Raw genomic sequence first — 19337 nt, forward strand, 5'->3', positions numbered from 1 at the left:
TCTAGGGTCCAAATCCTCACTCCACCATGAAGTTCACTGGGGAGCCTTGAACCACCTGCCAACTCTCAGTTTACCTTACCTCACAGGGTTGTAAGGGTGATATGGAGATGGAGAAAGCCACTTATATCACCTTGAGCTTCTTGGGGGAAAGGTGACATACAATAATAAACAAATATAATTAAATAAAAAGGACAGCTCTTGGGGACAGAGTTTCAGACAGTTTAACCCGGGAGAGAGGGCATTCATTTCTGATCCAAATCTGTGTTAGGAAAACACATGCATATTGTGTTTCAAAAGACAACTGGAGGGTGGAGGGAGAGGCAATAGCATAGTCTAGAACAGGCACGTCCAACAGGTAGATCGTGATCTACCAGTAGATCGCTGGACGTCTGTGGTAGATCACTGGTAGATCACTGGCTCCCCTCAAAGCAGCTCAACAACTTTAGCTCCTCTAAAAAAAGCTCAACATTTTTTGCCCTGCTCCTCCCTAAAAAGCTCAACAACTTTGACACAAACCCCAAAAACAGGGCTTTCCTTCATAGAAAAAGTTCAACAACCTTGACCTGAACCCCAAAAAAGGGGGTAGATCACTGCCAGTTTTTACCTCTGTGAGTAGATCACAGTCTCTTGGGAGTTGGCCACGCCTGGTCTAGAAGCAAAAGGAACACCTGTTCTTAGCAACTTCATTGCGCCAGCTCTAACACATTTCAAGACGCTTCACTCTGACACTTGTTCCGCATAGCAATGTAACAAGGGAGGTGGGAGGGACTTTTTTTTATTTCTGAAACGAGAGGGGGTGTGGCTCTGAATCACTTTTTGGAATAGGTGTTTATCCACCTCTGCTGGTTTAAAGCCTGAAAAATGTGTGTGAATTTTTACAGTCTTATCCTTGGCTTCATCGAGAACATTTAGCCTGCACAAACTTGCACGGAAAACAATAATGGAAGCATGTGGAAGTTTATCACATCTGGTAAGCATCATGGGTATTCCGGTTCAGATAGGCGGAGCGAAAAGCAGATTGTGTATGTTCTTTTCTTTCATTATAAAATGGTGTCGCATTTGTTGCTGTTTGTTAGCATAGACACACTACAAAATGACATTGGTTTTGTACCAATTCACTAAGGAACAACAGCAGGAGAAACCTGTTGTGCTCACATGCTCCTGCAGGGTGTTCTATAGGCATGTTTCATTATGGGATGTTGGTCTTTGGGGCTCTTCTTATGGCTGAAGATTCTGTCCCATGATCCTTTCCCTGCCCCCCCCAGTTTGCAAGATTCCTTGGGGGACAGAAAATGATCATTCAACCAATTCATGCTTTGAGTCTCAAGGTATTTCACAATGAAGATGCTTGTTTTTATTTTGGTTCTTTTGTCTTTGTCCTTTTGAGTTTTTACTGTATTTTCTGTGAATAGTGGGGCAGCTGCTCAGCTCAATCAGGAGAACACGAGACTCTTACTCTCAGGGTTGCGGGTTTGAGTCCTTTGATGGGCAAAAAGATTATTGGATGGCAGGGGGGTTGGAGTAGATGACCCTCGTGGTCCCTTCCAAATGAATGATTCTGAGATTTTGTTATCTTTAAAGTCATTAGCTAGGCATTGTGTGTGAAAGGGTGGGATACAAATTATAAATAAATAAGGATAGTGGGGGTGGGTGGGTTGCTGTTTTTCTCTCTTGGTGATCAGGATAGAAAGGATGTAAAGTATTGGCTTTGAGTGTGGCATTTAAACTGCTAAATGGACTGAGCCTAGGATGCCAGAAGCAGGATCTCCTCTGTGTAGACCATTCTAGCTGACATCAAAAACAAGAAAAATTCAGAGGCTGTTTTCTAGAAGAGTGAGGAGGAGAAAGACTACATACACAACATACATTTAAAGCACTCCTGCAAAAGAAAAAAGAATCCTGTGAACTATAGTTTGTTAAGAGTGCTAAAAACTGAAGCTATGTGAAGGCTAAATTTCTTTTCCAGGAATTTTGTAGCTTCTGTGCGTGTGCTTTGAATGTATGGAGTGTACACAGTTAATATACATGTTTTTAGAGGAACTTAGATCTGACTATTAACTAAGAGTATTTCACAGTTGCTGTGACTTGGCTATATATATGTGTGTGCGCACACACATTTTAACGTTTTGCTTGTTAATTTCCATTGGTGGTTTGTTCGCAAAAAACGTTTTTTTAAAATAATAATTCTTAAAATTATATTTGATGTAGAGATGCCATTTTTTGTAGAGCAAAAAAGAGAACACATTGCATTTCCTGCCTGAAAGTGCACATTACCACATGCTTGTTTTCCAGAAACATGAAAACCAACAGGGTTTCCTGAATAAATTTCCTGGCGCCTCTGCTGCAAAGCTATTCTGCATAATACATTTATTTCTCCCATTATACACATAAGCATACAAGGAAATTCAAAATGGCCGTTACTGAGCCACCTTTTCTGTCCTTGCAGTCTCTGCCTGCTGCCTCAGATTATTCAGCTGATGATATGTCATCAGTCAATGAATGATGGGAGTTGTAGTCCAACAACATCAGGAGGGCACCATGTTGGGTGCAATAAAGGTAAAGGTAAAGGGACCCCTGACCATTAGGTCCAGTCGTGACCGACTCTGGGGTTGCGCACTCATCTCACATTATTGGCCGAGGGAGCCCGGCGTACAGCTTCCAGGTCATGTGGCCAGCATGACAAAGCCGCTTCTGGCGAACCAGAGCAGCACATGGAAACACCGTTTACCTTCCCGCTGTAGCGGTTCCTATTTATCTACTTGCATTTTGACGTGCTTTCGAACTGCTAGGTTGGCAGGAGCTGGGACCAAGCAACGGGAGCTCACCCCGTCACAGGGATTCGAACTGCCGACCTTCTGATCAGCAAGCCCTAGGCTCAGTGGTTTAACCACAGCGCTACCTGGGTCCACAGCGCTAGCTGGATGCAATAGCTGCCTTCAAATATCTGAAAGGCTGTCAACCAGAAAGTGGAGTGAGATTTGTCCTCTATTGCTCCAGGGCAGGACTAGAAAGATTGGTCATGTATTGCAAGGAAGTCAATTGCAGTTTAAGATGACAAGAGGCTTCCTAACAGTAAAAGCTGTCCAGCAGTGGAACAGACTGGGGACATGACTAGAAGCTGGAAGGGATCCTATATGGAGAGGATTTGCCTGGATGACTTCCAGGGTCCCTTTGACTCTATGATTCACCCCCAGTTGTAGACAAAACTATGCCCAGACCATTCACTGTTCAAGATAACTCACATCCAATACCCCACTTCTTTGCATTGGTGTGCATACCTGCTCTCAGAATACAGAGAATGAGACCATTAATATTTATAACATTGAATTCTAAAATTAGCCAGAGATGGGGCAATTGTATGCCTCCCCCGCGGGTGGCGCTGTGGGTTAAACCAGTGAGCCTAGGGCTTGCCGATCAGAAGGTCGGCGGTTCAAATCCCCGCGACGGGGTGAGCTCCCATTGCCAACCTAGCAGTTCGAAAGCACGTCACGTGCAAGTAGATAAGTGCAAGTAGATAAATAGGTAGTGCAAGTAGATAAATAGGTAAGGTAAATGGCGGGAAGGTAAATGGCATTTCCGTGCGCTGCTCTGGTTCGCCAGAAGCGGCTTTGTCATGCTGGCCACATGACCCGGAAGCTGTACGCCAGCTCCCTCAGTCAATAACGCAAGATGAGCGCCGCAACCCCAGAGTCGGTCACGACTGGACCTAATGGTCAGGGGTCCCTTTACCTTTACCCAATAGCCATTAAGCACACTTTAATAGTCTTTGGTTTTTGCCCGCTCAGTTCTCCTTTCCTCACCACTTTGATGCTTTCAATTCACATTTTCATGTTGACCTTTGTACACTATTTACATGCAGGTAGAAACATCACCTTGTTGTCTGCTTAGTGTAAGAGTGATCAGAGCAAGGAATCTCCGGCGAGCAGATACCCGTAAGTAGCTTTCCTATTCCTTTGTGGTGGGCTGGAATACAATGAGACTACGGTGCCCAACAAGGCTTTAACAGGCCAGTCCTTTACTGAAAAGGAAAAAGCAATTACCCTGACCCTTGGCCATGCTGGCTGGGGCTGATGGGAACTGGAGTCCAACAATATTCAGACAGCCACTGGTTCCTCATCCCTGTGTTGGAATATTGATACTGGACATTTCACTTAATATTATGCTGTGAATTTTAAAAAGTCTACAAATTCTAATTAACTAAATCTGCATGCTGCACTTTAAATAACCGGGGATAATAGGAGTTGTAATACGTACATGGAAAGAAGCAGAAGTCACAGTAAAGGAAGAATGGATACAAAAACTTATGCAATATGATGAAATGGTGAAACCTACCGGAAGTATAAGAAATCGAAATAACAAACTTTTTATAAAAGAATGGAAATGGTTTATTGAATATTTGCAGAGAAATTGTAAACAGATAAAAACATAAGCAGGATTACATATCGTAATAACCTGCAGTTTTATAAGAGTACTGTATATATTTACAGTAGATAATTAAATGAGCAAGTTAAAAGAATTTGGATATGCAAAATATATTTAAAAATATATTTGAGGAATCATGGAAAAAGGGGGAAGGAAGTCAAATTTTGAAATGTTAAATGGATTGTAAAATTAATGAAATGTATAAATTTGAAAAGTATAAATAAAAAGCTATAAAAAAGGAGTTGCAATACAGTGACATCTGGAAGGCCACAGAATCCCTACCCGTGTTCAAACAGAGAATTTTTTGAAAGTATATTTGCCAACATCAGGTATGAATTAATTCTGTACAGATATCAGCCCAATGCACAAAGTGATATATATATACCTGTTAAAAAAATAGTTGCAATGTATATTGTATTAGCTATCACACAGGTTTTTTAATTGTTATTAAGGGTTTTCTTGGTTTACAAAGATATGTGCAATGTCTCTCTTAGCATTTTTACAAATCAGTTTCATTTGTTGAGACATTGGTGAGGAGAGGGGAAGGAAAGTAGATGGGGGAGGGGGTGTGGGTGGGGTCGGGTGACAATGTTTCTATATCCTATATAATAATGTCCAAGTTGTCCCTGCGTCCAAGCTGTCCCGTGTGTCCCTGGGTCACTGCGCATGTCCCCCAGGGACACAGGGATTGGACGGAGAGACTGCACGCGCGCGCACACACACACACGCTCCCCCCCCCGCCAACCGCCACTTGCCCTCGCCCTCGCCTCTCGCATTGCCACCAGGCACAGGTCTTGAGCGGTTGGCGTGCTGCTGACAGCACAAAAGCCGCTCCCATTAGAGAAGCCGCAGCCCCTTAGCCCACACAGCCAACGAACACGAGGGAGGACATAAGCAGCCACCACGGAGCTCGCGGACGGCACCTTGCCTCCGCTCCTAGCTCATTTACCTTCTCCACGTCCCCGGCCTCTTCCTCTCCCAGCCGACCAACCGTCGCAGCTAAACCTGAAGCAGTTTTTAAAGACACCCCACATTGGAACTCTAAGGGCACAAATCTTCCCGGGAATGTGCAAGCGGCAAAGGAGAGCCAGCCCAGGCCGGGCCTCCCCGCGCGGCCCCAGCAATCCCCCCCCCGCACTCACCATCTTGCTTCAGCAACAGCCTTTCCCTCAAGTCCCTTCAGCAGCGCGGCCCCTTTAAGAGCCCCCGGGGGGCCCTCCCCGCCTCAATTTCAATCCGGCCTCAGTTGTCAGGAAAGATGAGGGATTGAGCGCTACTCTCTGAGAAGAGGCCTTTTTTTACCTCCTCTCTACTGCTCCTTCCTGGGGGGGGGGTTTCAAAACTGTTGCTTATTTCGCTAAGGAGGCAGAAATATGCAGGCGCTGGGGACTCGAGAGTCATCCCCTCCCGGCTCAGCAGCTGTTTTTCTGCCGTCAGAGCCTCTGATACTAAATCTCCCCTGCGGAGGCACAAAGTCCTTTGGGGGGGGAGTGAGGCGCTCAGCACAGCACAGTTTGCAACATAGCAAGATACATTAAAATCATATTATTTAAAAAGCAACTGCTGCAGATGTAAGAAATACAGTTGACAGTCAGGGAAAGACTCAATAGAGAGTCTCTCTCTCTCTCTCTCTCTCTCTCTCTCTCTCTCTTGGCCCTCTCTGCACCCAGCCGGGCAGGTCTACTCGGGAGGAAGCGGGCTTCAGAAGGCTGCCCTCCCCTTCTCCTCCCAGACGCAGCAGCCGAGCGCAGAGAGGGAGGTTAGGAGGAGCAGCGGCAGCAGCAGCAGCCTGGCTGCACCAGGCAGCTCATGGAAAGGCTTTTCCGCTTTCTACCCACCCCTGCCCCTCGCCCAGCCCAGCCTCCCCTGGAGAATGAGAGAGAGAGAGAGCTCTAGGCACTCGCTGGAGAGCTTTCCCGCGCGCGCCGGCTTCCCTTCGCAGAAACAAGCTCCTCCAGAAAGCCTGCGTTTCCACAAGCCCCTACCACCTTGCACAGAAAGGGGTGCTTTCCTCTCCCTCTCTCGCCTTGCCTGCTTTGCCTCAACGCCCCCCCCCACCACACTATAGGTAGGCATTGCTTGAGGCGCAAATACGGTGCCTGAGGTGGCTCTCCCAGCAAGCACCCTCTCCAGCTCTTGCCTGCAGTGCTCTTTGAATCGTGTCTCCATGCTACCCACGGCATTTCCCCTGCGCTAACACCAGCCCTTACCTATAACTCTCTGGGGCATGAACTCGACCCTTCCTGCACTCAGCCCCAAGGGATAAGAATCTACAGCTCTTAAGCACCTCTCTATTCCCCCCATTTCATCCCCAGCATATTCTTGCACTCTAGCTCAGGTTTTAGACTGTGTGAGATTGCTGTGTGTGTGTGAGAGAGAGAGAGAGAGAGAATGAGAATCAGAATTATAGAGCTGGAAGGGACTTGGAGAGCCCTGTAGTACCCTTCCATGCAGTGCAGGAATCTTTTGTCCAACGTGGGGATCGAACCCAAAACCCTGAGAGGAAGAGCAAGGGATTGTTGTGGGTCCCTAACCCCAGGCATTCCTGTTTAGGGCCTCTAGCTCAAAGACGGCTAGCTGGCAGGCTGCATCAGCCCCCCCCATTACTCTCCTCCCTTGCAAAAAAAAAAAGTTGTCATCCTTTTCACTGCTCCTGTGTTTCCCTGCTGTGAAGCCATCATGCCAAAAGGGCTTTTTGGTGGTGCCTCAAAGCTACCCACTTCCCCAGTTCAGTCATACCTACCTACATATGTTTCACAACATATGTTTTACCACATATGTTCTAGCACCCGTTATTTTTAACGGGCTTCAAGATACTAGTTGCTTAATAAGTGTGGGGGTTTTTTGTCAGCGTCGCTTGTGTAGGTTCTCTGCTGTTCACTTGTGTTCCTTTGATGGTGAGAGATGTCGCAGTTGGCCTAGGATATGGTTGTTCCTTTGTGGTTGGCTGTGGTGGTCTTTGTTTTGTGTGTGAGTGGGGTGGGTGAGTGTTTTGGGTCAGATTAACCATATTGATTCGTATGCTGTTGGTGGATTTTTGTCATTGTCTTGTTGGGCTGTGTATGTCATAAAGGGGAACCATACCGGGGTGAAGCCGTCTTCTTCTATTTGTTCCCGTGTCAGTTTTAACTTATTGGTTAATTTTTGAAGTAAGGCTGTTTCCCATACTGTTTGGTACCATTGGTCCATGCTTACAAGTGCTACTTTCTCTCCCAACAGTCAGCCACACTGATTGCTATTTGACCCTATGGCTGCCAACGGCTTCTTCCGAAAGGTTCCAGACAAAGACAGTTCAAAATTCTAAAGACCCAGTCTGGAACGAAACTTTCCATTTCATGGTCCAGAGCAAAGTGAAGGTTAGAAACTGATGGTCACTCCTTGTTGGTATACCATAATCTCACTGAAAGTGATTTCTTGTGAATTTGAAACATGCCTTGATTTTTAGAAGCTACAGTAGAAGATCACCAGCTCACAGAACTGATGTTAGTGTCATGACACAACTTGGCATAATAGGGCAGTTGGTGTTGCTATGCCTGTTGTGGCTTTGCACTGATTCTAATATATTCTTCCATGAAACTTATTATATGCAAATGATTGCTTCTTTGAAGGAATCATCAGCCTTCTTCCTAATGTGTGAGTTTTCCATGTGCAGAAAAATTTGGATGCATGGATGATTTCAGATGAGCAGTTGCTCACGCACATAATCTCGAATAAATATTTGAATTTGCTTCCGGGACTGAATTAAATTTGACAGTAGCCCTAAACAGTGGCGGAGCTTCAATCTCCGGCACCGGGTGTGTGTGGAGAGCAGGCGGGGGCGGGGCTGGCGTGCGTCCCGGGGGTGTGGCACGCCGCCCACAGGGGTGTGGCGCCCAGCATGGGCGGGGGATGATGGCACCCCACCGGGATCACACTGCCAGGGCGGTGTGCTCCGCCCGCACTCCTCTTCCTCCGCCAGTGGCCCTAAAGAAGATCCCAAAGGTACTTATTCAGATTATGCATACAGTTGGTTTAACATTTAAAATGCTTTATCCCACGCACTGGCTACATGTATGAAATGTCTACACAACTTCATCATACATCATTAGTGCAAGACTGTTGCATATGAATGGGCTGAGTCAGTGCACAGGGAGATTCCACCTTACATGATTGCCACCTCATTTAGAACAGTCCTTAGATATGCCATAGGTCAAGTGGGGAAGGCGTGGTTCAGCAGTTTCCCAAGGTCCTAAGACCACAGAAGCAATGGAGCTGTTGGTGGAATACATGCCTATTTTTGAAAGAGCAGGGAATTGAAGGTAAACATGCTCCATGCCTAATTTATATACCCAATTATCCAACTCTTTACTAAATTGAACAGCCCTAATATGTTTGGTCTCTTCTTGCATGGAATTCCATGCCATTGTAAAATATTTTCCTTTTCGGTCTGGGGTATACATACCTGTAGAAAAGCTGTACAATTCTTTTAGCTTTTATTTGTAGGTCTTTTCTCTCCTATCAGAACATGCTGGAGCTGAGTGTCTTCGATGAGGATGTCTGCCAAGATGAACAACTTTTCACTGTTCGCTTTGATATAGCTAGACTCCCACTAAATGAAAAAGTGCTCTTGTACTTTAACTCCAATCCAAAGGTCTGTATAAACAGAAAGAATGTTTAACAGGGCAATCCTATGCATGTTCACTCAGAAGTTAAATAAAAAATTACTCACCAATAAGCGGGTTTAGCCCAATGAGAGAGTAAGTATTATTATTCAGTGGAACTTGTTTCTGAGTAAACATGTTTAAGATTGTACTGTGATGTGAATAGCATTTGTTGCCTGAAATGTCTAAGTTCCAGAATTCGCAATCTGGATCGGTAATTAAGTAAAATAAGATTTAGCTGTAATGTGTTCATTATTTAGGTATACGGGGAATTTTGATTTGGTTTGTATTTTAATATGATCCCACCTAATTGGCACTTTCTGAAACAATACTTGAACCAAAATGCACCTATCCTTTGAAATTCACACCTCTCTGAATTTTGTGAATCAGTTATGCAGTCAGATATTGATGCAGAAAGGGGGCATAAAAATGCATATTCGTGAAAATAATGTACAAAAATGGGTTGTATTGGGGGGACATTGCTTGCAAAGATGAGTATATTGGGTAAAATTGCATACATAAATATGCATATTGGGAGAAATCCTACTAAATGCTGAAAATTTTTCAATGCTGAAAAATGTTCAACAACAAAAAACCACAGGATAATACAGAATTGGGGCAAAAGTAAACATAAGAGTTTCTCATGTTTATGTACAGGTGCCCATCCATATCTGTACTACATGTAGTTTGGTTTTATAGTGCTCTCTTGCATCACAAATGCAAAAAACAACCCACTGCCCTAAACCAACTCTGATACCATTCACATGGAAGTTGGCTCTCCTAGCTGGATGATAATTCATAGTCTTGGGCTGTATGCTAAAGAATTTAAAATTCCAGCTATCCGCTGATCAGGGGAGATAACTAGAGGTGGATTCAGTCCTTCATCCACCACAGCTCTCCTTCCCCAACAAGAACTGTTCCATAGATTTGGGCCTTGGGGATCAGGGAAGTTCAGGGGTGCATAGTACTCCATAAAAAATGTGATTGTGGGAGGCGGGGTTATCTTGTATTTTTATCTTGTGAACCACCTTGAGATCTTTTGATGAAGATCAAAATCTATTAAATCCAACAAATCAACAACAATATACTAGCCAAAGTACTCTATGGGAAATCGTGTCCTCCCTCAAAGAGGGCACGTGTTGTGGTGAGACCTGGAGATCGACCTCCTGTGTTGTGGGTGGGTAAGATTGGTCAGCCCCAACACCTGATTGGTAGGCTTCTCAATGTTGGGTTCAATCTGGCCAATGGGGCACAATCCAAACAGATCGAGGGACCTATATAATCCCATGCACATGACCGAGAGCTTCCTCTTTCGGTGCATGCATTCGGAACACCCGCCCACCTCTCTCTATTTTTAGGGCTTTGTTGCACTTGACCTTGCTATGCCGTCATGTGTCGTCTGTGAAAAGTTGATGAGAAAAGTAACATTGTCAAACTAAAGAATTTTGGTATATAGAAAATAAATGGTGATTAAAAGAGGAAAACATTTTTATAATTCCCATGCCTTTTCCCCACCTCATCATTCCCCCTTCTAATTTTCCATGATAACCATCATATGTTTGGCTGTGAGGAATTGCTGACAGTATATGTCAGGTCTCACTAGTCTGCAGTTACATACAGTGGTACCTCGATTTTCGAACATAATCTGTTCTGGAAGCCTGGTTTGAGTTCTGAAACGTTCAAAAACCAAGGTGCAAAGGGCGGACTTCAAATTTAATAGAGAAAATTGGGGGGGAAACTCAGTGGAAGCTGTTTGACTTCTGAGGCATGTTAAAAAACAGAAGCATTTACTTCCAGGTTTTCGGCGTTCAAAAACCAAAACGTTCAACTTCCAAGACGTTTGAAAACCAAGGTACCACTGTATTTTGTAGTCTAGCAGCACAGAGTCTGTTATTAAATGGGTTTAATTCACTGACCACCCTCTTATTTCAGGATCAGGAGGAGCTGGAAGTGGAATTTGAGTTACGAAACAGGTGAGTAAATTCAGATACTACAGATTACTTAAAGCCACATGCCTTACCCTTCTGATAACCAGAATGTAAATCCATAAAAATGAGTTAATTATTAGAACTCAGGCAACATTGTCAACATTTCTCCCAACAACATGTATTAATTATCCAGCATTTTGACAAAGCCCCATAAGAAATGGTGTATTTTTAAATTTCCCGTGCTACAAGGGCAAAGCAATGTTATCCAGTCAGGGGAAGGAGAATCAAAGGCAGAGGATTTGTCAAATCCAAAGCCTTACTGAGCTCATGCTAGCAGGCTAGAAAGTGGTTGGTGCATGTTTCTTTATTTTTCTTCTTCTTCTTCTTCTGTCAGTGTTGGAAAAAAAAAGATCTTCAGAAGGGAAAATAAGTATGCCAGCAAACTTGCCCTCATACCATTCAAGGACCCCTCTTCTGGAATTCCTCACTTTTGCTTTCTCTTTTACTTCCATTTTCAAGAGGAACATAAACATTGTATTACATGAATGTATATTCATTTATATTCCATTTATTTTTCAGTTTGAGTGTTCCTGAAACCATTGTTACGAATGGAACTCTTGTGGTAATTTTGTTATTTTCTGTCTGCTTTCTTGTACTTTAGATATATAGTGCAAGGGAAACAAGGAGATTATAAATTATATCAAAGTTAGTGAATTATTATATACCCTCTGAGACAGGAATAGTATAAAACCGAACATAATTTTCCTACTGAGCCATCAGACATCTTCTTCTGTATGGGATGCTTAATTAACTTGAGGTTTCAGTTGAAGTTATCATAACCTTTCCAAGCATGTGATAAACCCCATGAAGACTGATTTCTGGAATAAGTCCAGTTGAAAGAGGTTTATTGCGGCTCTAGTAAAAATATATCATCTGAGAAACAGGTTACTAAATGTGACAATATATTGATAAATCCAATCATTCTTTTTAATCCAGTCAAGTGTGGTGAATATGTTATTTGTCATTCCTGATAAATTTATTGTCCATTTGTAATTGAGTGTTACTGAATAGGTCCCAGCAGATCTCGGCTTAGCCCTATTGGATGTAAGCCCTGTTTCTTTAACCACAGACATTGGGGTTTTGTTCCTTTGAGAATTTAAAATATGAGCAAATATAAATACCACCTATAATACATTTGTCTGTTCTTCATGGATTGAGGTTCTGAAATTAAACATTCCATAAAAATTATGATCCAGGTGGCCACAACTTCCTTACTTGTTTCCTTTTTTTAAATGCTCTTCTTGTTTAAATTTTTTTTTAAATAAATACATTGGATCCAAACTAAGTTGTATGTGTGTAGGCTCATTAATTTCAATGAGTTTGGTTGTTTGGTTGTAAGTTGCTTTGGGTTGCCTTGGGCAAGATGAAGCGACTAACAAATTTAATAAATAATAATAATTTTTAAATGGGTTTAATTAAGTACCACTAAGTCTGAATTGTAATCACTATATAAAATTATTTCAGAATCCTTGTTTTTCAGTACTGTACTGTACTTGTGATTCAGCCATTCAATTTTGAAAGGGATTATGCCCCACCCTCCAAATTCTAGCTTTTATATGGTCCTGTTGTTCAGGTAGCAAAGATAGCAATAAAAGGACATTTCAACTAGATTCTAAACTTTCGATGTTCTTCTGTCTTCTTGTGTGCCTACAGGCTCGTGAAGTTTGTTGTCTGGAATTTGAAATAGAGAAGGAAAAAAGACAGAAATCAAGTAAGATTTATACCGTAGTAATAATGGATTCTCTAGTTTTACAGTAATAATTATTCTGAAGAAGGTTTAAAATGAATGAACACCATAGTTTTAAATTTATAGAATGCCTAGTAAAACTTACCTAATCTTATATAAAACCTAGTTCTCTTAAGTTGATATTTCTTCGTCCTGTATCTTTCATCAATATATTCTGATCGTTACATTTCTCCTTGATTAGCCACACCACACACTCCAACTTTTGCAAGGCTAATATATCCCATACATATTTCTCTTGATCCAGCAAAGGAGCTTTGTATATAGAGGCAGGTTTTTGCACACAGCAAATGAAGAGTCACCTCTAAGACTGCAAACCTATGCACACTTATTTGAGATCAAGTCCCATTGAACTCACTGACACCTCTGAGCAGTGCTTTTTTTCTGGGGGTACGCATACCTCTAAACATCCCTGTTGCGGGGATTCGAACTGCCGACCTTCTGATCAGCAAGCCCTAGGCTCTGTGGTTTAGACCACAGCGCCACCCATGTGTCTGAGTCTTAGCATGGTGTAATAACAAGGCCAAGTTAACCAACGGAGCAAGTAATATATAAATTAGTTATGTGGATGCTGTTAAGAAATCTGATTTTTTGCAGAGGCCCACTTTGAGTTTAGCACAAAAAGTTATTGCAAGCAACAGACCTGTCATGAACATTTTTCCTTTGTTCTTTCAGAACATGAACTATCCCTTATGATGAAAGGATCCCATGAAGGACACCAGGAACTTAGTTCAGGCCAGTCTTCATTCCACTATGTCAAATATAAGCACCCAACAATGGATGTTAAACTACCGAAGAAGGATCTAGATTATGCCTTTGTACGTTATACATCAGCCGAACACTAAGGGCTTATCCACACTTACATTTGGTACCACTCTTTCTAGGACTGCACTTAAAATCTCTGTGTCTGAGTGGTTTTGTGTTTGTTTGTTTGTTTTGTCCCAGAGCTTTCCCCCATTAAAACCTGTTCAATTGGAGCAAACATCCATTCAGATTTTGCATGGATCACCATTTGCTCCAATTGAGCTTTAAAGAGTGGGTTTTAATGGGGAGCAAAAAAAGGGGGGGGGAGATGTGCTCGGACATGGAGCTTTAAAGCTCAGACCATGCCTGGAAAGAGAGGAGGAATTGCAAGTGTGCATAAACCCTAATGATAAAAAGGTTCATTTTTTTATTGATGTTTTATTTCTTTTGTGGGGGAGGCAGGGGGTTAATTTTGAAGGCCACTCTGAGAATATATATCATGTGTATACTAAAGGGAGAAGCATACAGTTTTTAAAAATAAAACAGATACGTGTCAATGAGTAGACTTTGTGAGCGAACTTCTCCCAACTCTCCGGAGCAGAATATAAAGGTGTGCAGAAGGATGCTGGAGGGTGGGGTTGCCATATTTCAAACAGTGAAAATCCAGACAGAAAAGTTGTGGAGCACTGCCGACATGGGCTGCCGTAAGGATTTTCCTGAACATTTGACCGATTTTCACCCGGACACTGTATGGCCACCCTACTGGAGGGAGAAGAGGAAACTGAAATCCTGTTGCATGAGTGGGAGTTCTTTCTCCTCAGGTGCAAACAGCATTGGATAAAATCCTAGACATGCAACTTTGCACTCTTTCTCATAGAAACATGGGGTTTTTTTTCTTCTTCCAGGGGCCATGCTCTTATAACAGGAAAGAAAGGTCCCTCAGAGTGGATATAAATTCACTTCCTACAAGCAAGAAAATAGTGCTCGCAGAGGTGAGAGTCAATTTCTGTCTTCCTGAATATTGCTTTGAATGGATTCTTTTGGAAGAGAACTAGCCATCATTGCTTGCTTCCCTAATCTACAGCATAAGGGGCCAGTTTATTGCTGTTAATTGTTAATATAATGATTAGGTAGACGGATTCATGGACAAGGCCATATGTACAATGCAGTGAAAAAGATTTCAATTCCAAAGTAAAATTCCAAAGCTATCTAAATCCTTCAGTCTGAATCAATTATTGATTTATGGCTTATTGAATCACTTGCTTCTTATTTTGTTGCTTTTGAGGAATAATGAAACAACGTAAAAGGATCAAACTATTTATGCATCTCTGCTCTGGCAGTTTTAAATCTTTTAACATATTGTTTAACTAACAAATATGATAAAATTCATAAAAAAAGATATTTTTTTAAATATGAATTCTGAGTAGAAATTGTAGAAAGAAGGAAGAATATCTTCCCCTTTATTTATGATTCCCAGAAAGGCACATTCATCAACATGTTTCAATATGTGGGTGAATATAAAATCAATCAATCAATTAATTCATGAGTCACTCAGAAGCCAGTTTATTGATTGTTACAGTCTTAATTCGTTGGTGGACACTGTTGTGTGGTTTCATTTGGTCTGCAATGTTAAGGAAACCAACCCAATTTACACCTCCTGGATTAATGCACTGATCAGAATATAATTAACCTTCAGATTTCTCACTTCTGTGTTTTAAAGTGTGTACATTGGGGACGGGGGGGGGAGTATGCAAAAAGGTATTTTGTGGTAAAATGCATATTTAAATATTGATTTTCATGCAGATTAAAAGAGGGGGTCACATCTTAATGTGGAAATGGAATGGAATGGACTTGCGACTAACCACATGGGATACTAACACAGATCAGCAATAGACTGATCCATCCCAATTATGTTATAAATTGGGTTACCTCGCCTATTGAAATAACTGTTAGAAATCAAGGCATTTATTTTGGCCCTTTATCCAGCTCTAGTCATGCATAATCAAGATGCTAACATTTACTTAGCTACTCGAGAACATAGATGGGGATTTGCATTGGAATGTGTATCCCGTTCAAAGTACCATATTGGCCAGTATATAAGCCACACCTGAATATAAGCCGCACCTTTAAAATTTGGGGGGGACTGAACCCCCCCCCCGAATATAAGCCGCTCCATTCCTCGCTGCTCCTGGTTGCATACTGGGCGGGGGTGGGGGGAGCCGCGCTCCATTGCTGGCAGCCTTTCCCCTTCCTCGCTCTCTCCCTTCCTGGGCTTGGAGGAGAGGAGAGAGGCCTACGCACAGGGTGGGTGCCCTTTGCCGCACTCCTGGTGCTGTTTGCCTTGCGCTCCTGGCTGTATACCATAAGGTCACTAAATTAAGCCGCACTTGGTCGGAATTTTTTGGGGGGTGTGAGGCTTATATTCAGGCCAACACGGTAATATAGCCTGTATAGAAGAGGGGTGGGAAATCTCAAATACAGCTCTCCGTGTCTCTCTGTCCAGCCGTTGGGACTCTCCCCAGGCTGCGCACCTCACAGGCCTTATTATCCTCAAGCATCTTGTATATTGGGACGCAGGTGGCGCTGTGGGTTAAACCACAGAGCCTAGGGCTTGCTGATCAGAAGGTCGGCGGTTCAAATCCCTGAGACGGGTTGAGTTCCTGTTGCTCGGTCCCAGCTCCTGCCAACCTAGCAGTTTGAAAGCACGCCAAAGTGCAAGTAGATAAATAGGTACCGCTACAGCGGGAAGGTAAACGGCGTTTCCGTGCGCTGCTCTGGTTCGCCAGAAGCGGCTTTGTCATGCTGGCCACGTGACCTAGAAGCTGTACGGCTCCCTCGGCCAATAATGCGAGATGAGCGCCGCAACCCCAGAGTCGGTCATGACTGGACCTAATGGTCAGGGGTCCCTTTACCTTTTTATCTTCCTGTATGGAATGTGTTCTGTAACTGTGGTAATGGCTCTTATCTAGATGAAGGACGGAGAGGGGTGTGTGGGTGTAAATGGCTCGCTTTTGCATAATGTAGCCTACTGTACAAAGGTCATGTCAATTGCTGCAGCCACTGTTGGCTTCTAGGCCATTTAGAAGGTTGTTCATGAGGCAATGTGACTCTCAGGCTGAAAAATGTTCCTCACCCCTGTATCCTCCTTTCAATATTTATCTGAAATTGTGTTAAGATTTATGCCCAAGGTTTCCAGTAAGTGGAACGTGTGAACCTAAGAACCCCTTCCGAAACAGACCAAAGAACTATCAAATACAGCATTCTGTTCTCACAGTGGCCAACCAGAGGCTGATGGGAAGCCCACTCACAGGTGGGGAATGTGCTGTTGTGCTCAGCTGCTGCTTTCGGGCATCTGATTGGTCATGGCAAAAACAGGATGCTGGGCTAGATGGGCCATTGGTTCAATCCAGCAGGTTCTATTTATGTTCTCCCCACTTGTGATGCCCAGAAACTGGTACACTGAAGATGGAACATGGTTAATTGCAAGTGATAGGCTTATTCTCAAGAAATTCTCTAATCCTCTTTTAACGCCACACAAGATGGTGGTGAAATCTGGTGCCTCTTTTTCTAAAAGAATAGCACTGATGGTAGCCCATCACTACATCATGTGGGAGTGAATTTCATACTGAATAAGGGTTTGTTTGTTTGTTTGTTTGTTTGTTTGTTTGTTTGTTGTCTTTCTTGAATCTTCCAAAAGAAGTCTGTTTACATGCATGCATCCTCAGAACTGGCTCAGGGCATCTATGTACCATGTTTCAAAGGGAGGCAACGTATTCCTAGGAGTGTAATTGGTGTTTGTATTCTGTTTTTGTTTTTTTCAGAATAAAAAAATTGCATTGCATGTGAAAACAGAAGTCTGGTAAGAGATCCTTCCTGTGTTGGACAGCTATAATCTTAACTATTTTTCTACTTCTCTGTCTGTTGGAGAAATATTCTTACAGGGGATTAGCCACATGTTCAGGATATTAGTCATTTGTATGCAGTATGAATACTGTAAAGGCAAAGGTAAAGGGACCCCTGAAAGGGATCCCTGACCGTTAGGTCCAGTCGTAGACGACTCTGGGGTTGTGGCATTCATCTCACGTTATTGGCCGAGGGAGCCGGCGTACAGCTCCCAGGTCATGTGGCCAGCATGACAAAGCCACTTCTGGCGAACCAGAGCAGCACACAGAAACGCCGTTTACCTTCCCGCCAGAATGGTACCTATTTATCTACTTGCACTTTGACGTGCTTTTAAACTGCTAGGTTGGCAGGAGCTGCGACCGAGCAACAGGAGCTCACCCCCTCGCTGGGATTTGAACAACCGACCTTCTGATTGGCAAGCCCTAGGCTTTGTGGCTTAACCCACCGTGCCACCCGCATACCTAACATTTATTGACTTAACAGAGTTTACATCTATATAGCAAGAGTCACGTTTTATACAGAGAGTGCTGATGTACCCTATAGCTTTAGAGCTCTAGTAAGCCACACTTCTGTGGTGTCATTCTGCTTAGTCTTTTTAATCGAAAGCACTGCTGTGTAAAAACCACCGCATAATAAACCTTGCTGCCTTGTAAAAGCAAATGACTTGATGCCCCGTGATGCTTCACCTGCCACACATTTTGTTAATTGGTCAGAGCAGGGGTGTTGGCAAGCTGTCTCTAAACTTGACTCTTGGATGAGAAAAGTTCTGAAACAGATTCTGAGATACAATATGCCTGTGTTCCCCCTACCACCCTCTCTGTGGCTATTCCAGCCAGACTGGCTTAGATGTGCGCTTGGGATATGGCCTTTGTACACAGGAGCAAGATTTCTTGTGCAAAAGGCAGAAGATTGTTGCTGGTGCGTTGAAAAATGTTCTCAAACTAGAAAAGGACCTGCATGATCATGAGGTACGTGGTGCAGAACTCTGGCTATCTCTGCTGTTTGAATTATCACAATATGTGGAACAGAAATTGCAGAGAGAGTCTGGGAGCAAGAACAAAGTGTTTCATGGTCAGCACACCACTGCGGTAGCCCCCCATACAAAGTTGCTTTCCTGTTCTCTGCAGTGATTTAGTGTTATGGTGTTAAAGTGCTGCATCTGAACTGGCCACAGTGCACACGAGGAATAATTCACCAACGATGCCATCTTTTCCAAGGCTTGAGTAAGCGCTGTACTTTCCAAGTGACTGCCCAAAGCAGTATCACACTCATTCTGCATGTGCCCTGCAGAAATTGGCTTAGTCGCCCATTCTATTTTCTCATCCCCCGAGATGAAGGCGAGCATAATAAAATGCAGGCTAAAAAGGCTGTAGCTCAATAGCATAATATCTGCTTGCATGCAGAAGTTCCCAGGTTCAGTCATTGGCATCTCCAAGTATTTTTTTAAAAAATTAAATTTGTATACTGGACTCTGAGGTCCAGCTCCAAGGTCCTTCTGGCAGTTCCCTCACTGCAAGAAGTGAGATTACAGGGAAGCAGGCAGAGGGCCTTCTCGGTGGTGGCACCCACCCTGTGGAACATCCTCCCATCAGATGTCAAGGAAATAAACAACTATCTGACATTTAGAAGACATCTGAAGGCAGCCCTGTTTAGGAAAGTTTTTAATGTTTGGTGTTTTGTCATGTTTTTAATATTCTGTCGGGTGCCGCCCAGAGTGGCTGGGGAAACCCAGCCAGATGGGTGGGGTATAAATAATAAATTATTATTACTACCCTTCATCCAAAGATCCCACAGCGGTTCACAACAGAAACATAGATAATGAGAAATCAAAATACATAATAAAAACGAAACAATAACCTCCCTCCCACAAACACATTTTAAAAGCCATAGAATGTT

General features: G+C 43.2%; 2 protein-coding genes across 2 annotated transcripts in view; one reads left to right on the forward strand and one right to left on the reverse strand.

Moving 5' to 3' along the window:
• The window catches only part of LOC132591998 (uncharacterized), a 452388-nt gene that overhangs the window by 130205 nt on the left and 302846 nt on the right, over positions 1–19337 (reverse strand). The window lies entirely within an intron of this gene.
• Positions 3854–19337, forward strand: part of LOC118087182 (cytosolic phospholipase A2 epsilon) — a 33851-nt gene continuing 18367 nt past the window's right edge. The window contains exons 1-10 of the mRNA XM_060283017.2: positions 3854–3932; positions 7642–7778; positions 8924–9052; positions 10995–11035; positions 11570–11612; positions 12704–12761; positions 13470–13612; positions 14444–14530; positions 17360–17397; positions 18274–18409. Of these exons, the coding sequence (XP_060139000.1) occupies positions 3854–3932; positions 7642–7778; positions 8924–9052; positions 10995–11035; positions 11570–11612; positions 12704–12761; positions 13470–13612; positions 14444–14530; positions 17360–17397; positions 18274–18409 (891 nt within the window). The remainder of the gene's footprint in view (positions 3933–7641; positions 7779–8923; positions 9053–10994; positions 11036–11569; positions 11613–12703; positions 12762–13469; positions 13613–14443; positions 14531–17359; positions 17398–18273; positions 18410–19337) is intronic.

Source organism: Zootoca vivipara, chromosome 1, assembly GCF_965207765.1.
Source record: "Zootoca vivipara chromosome 1, rZooViv2.hap1.1, whole genome shotgun sequence".
Lineage (NCBI taxonomy): Eukaryota > Metazoa > Chordata > Lepidosauria > Squamata > Lacertidae > Zootoca > Zootoca vivipara.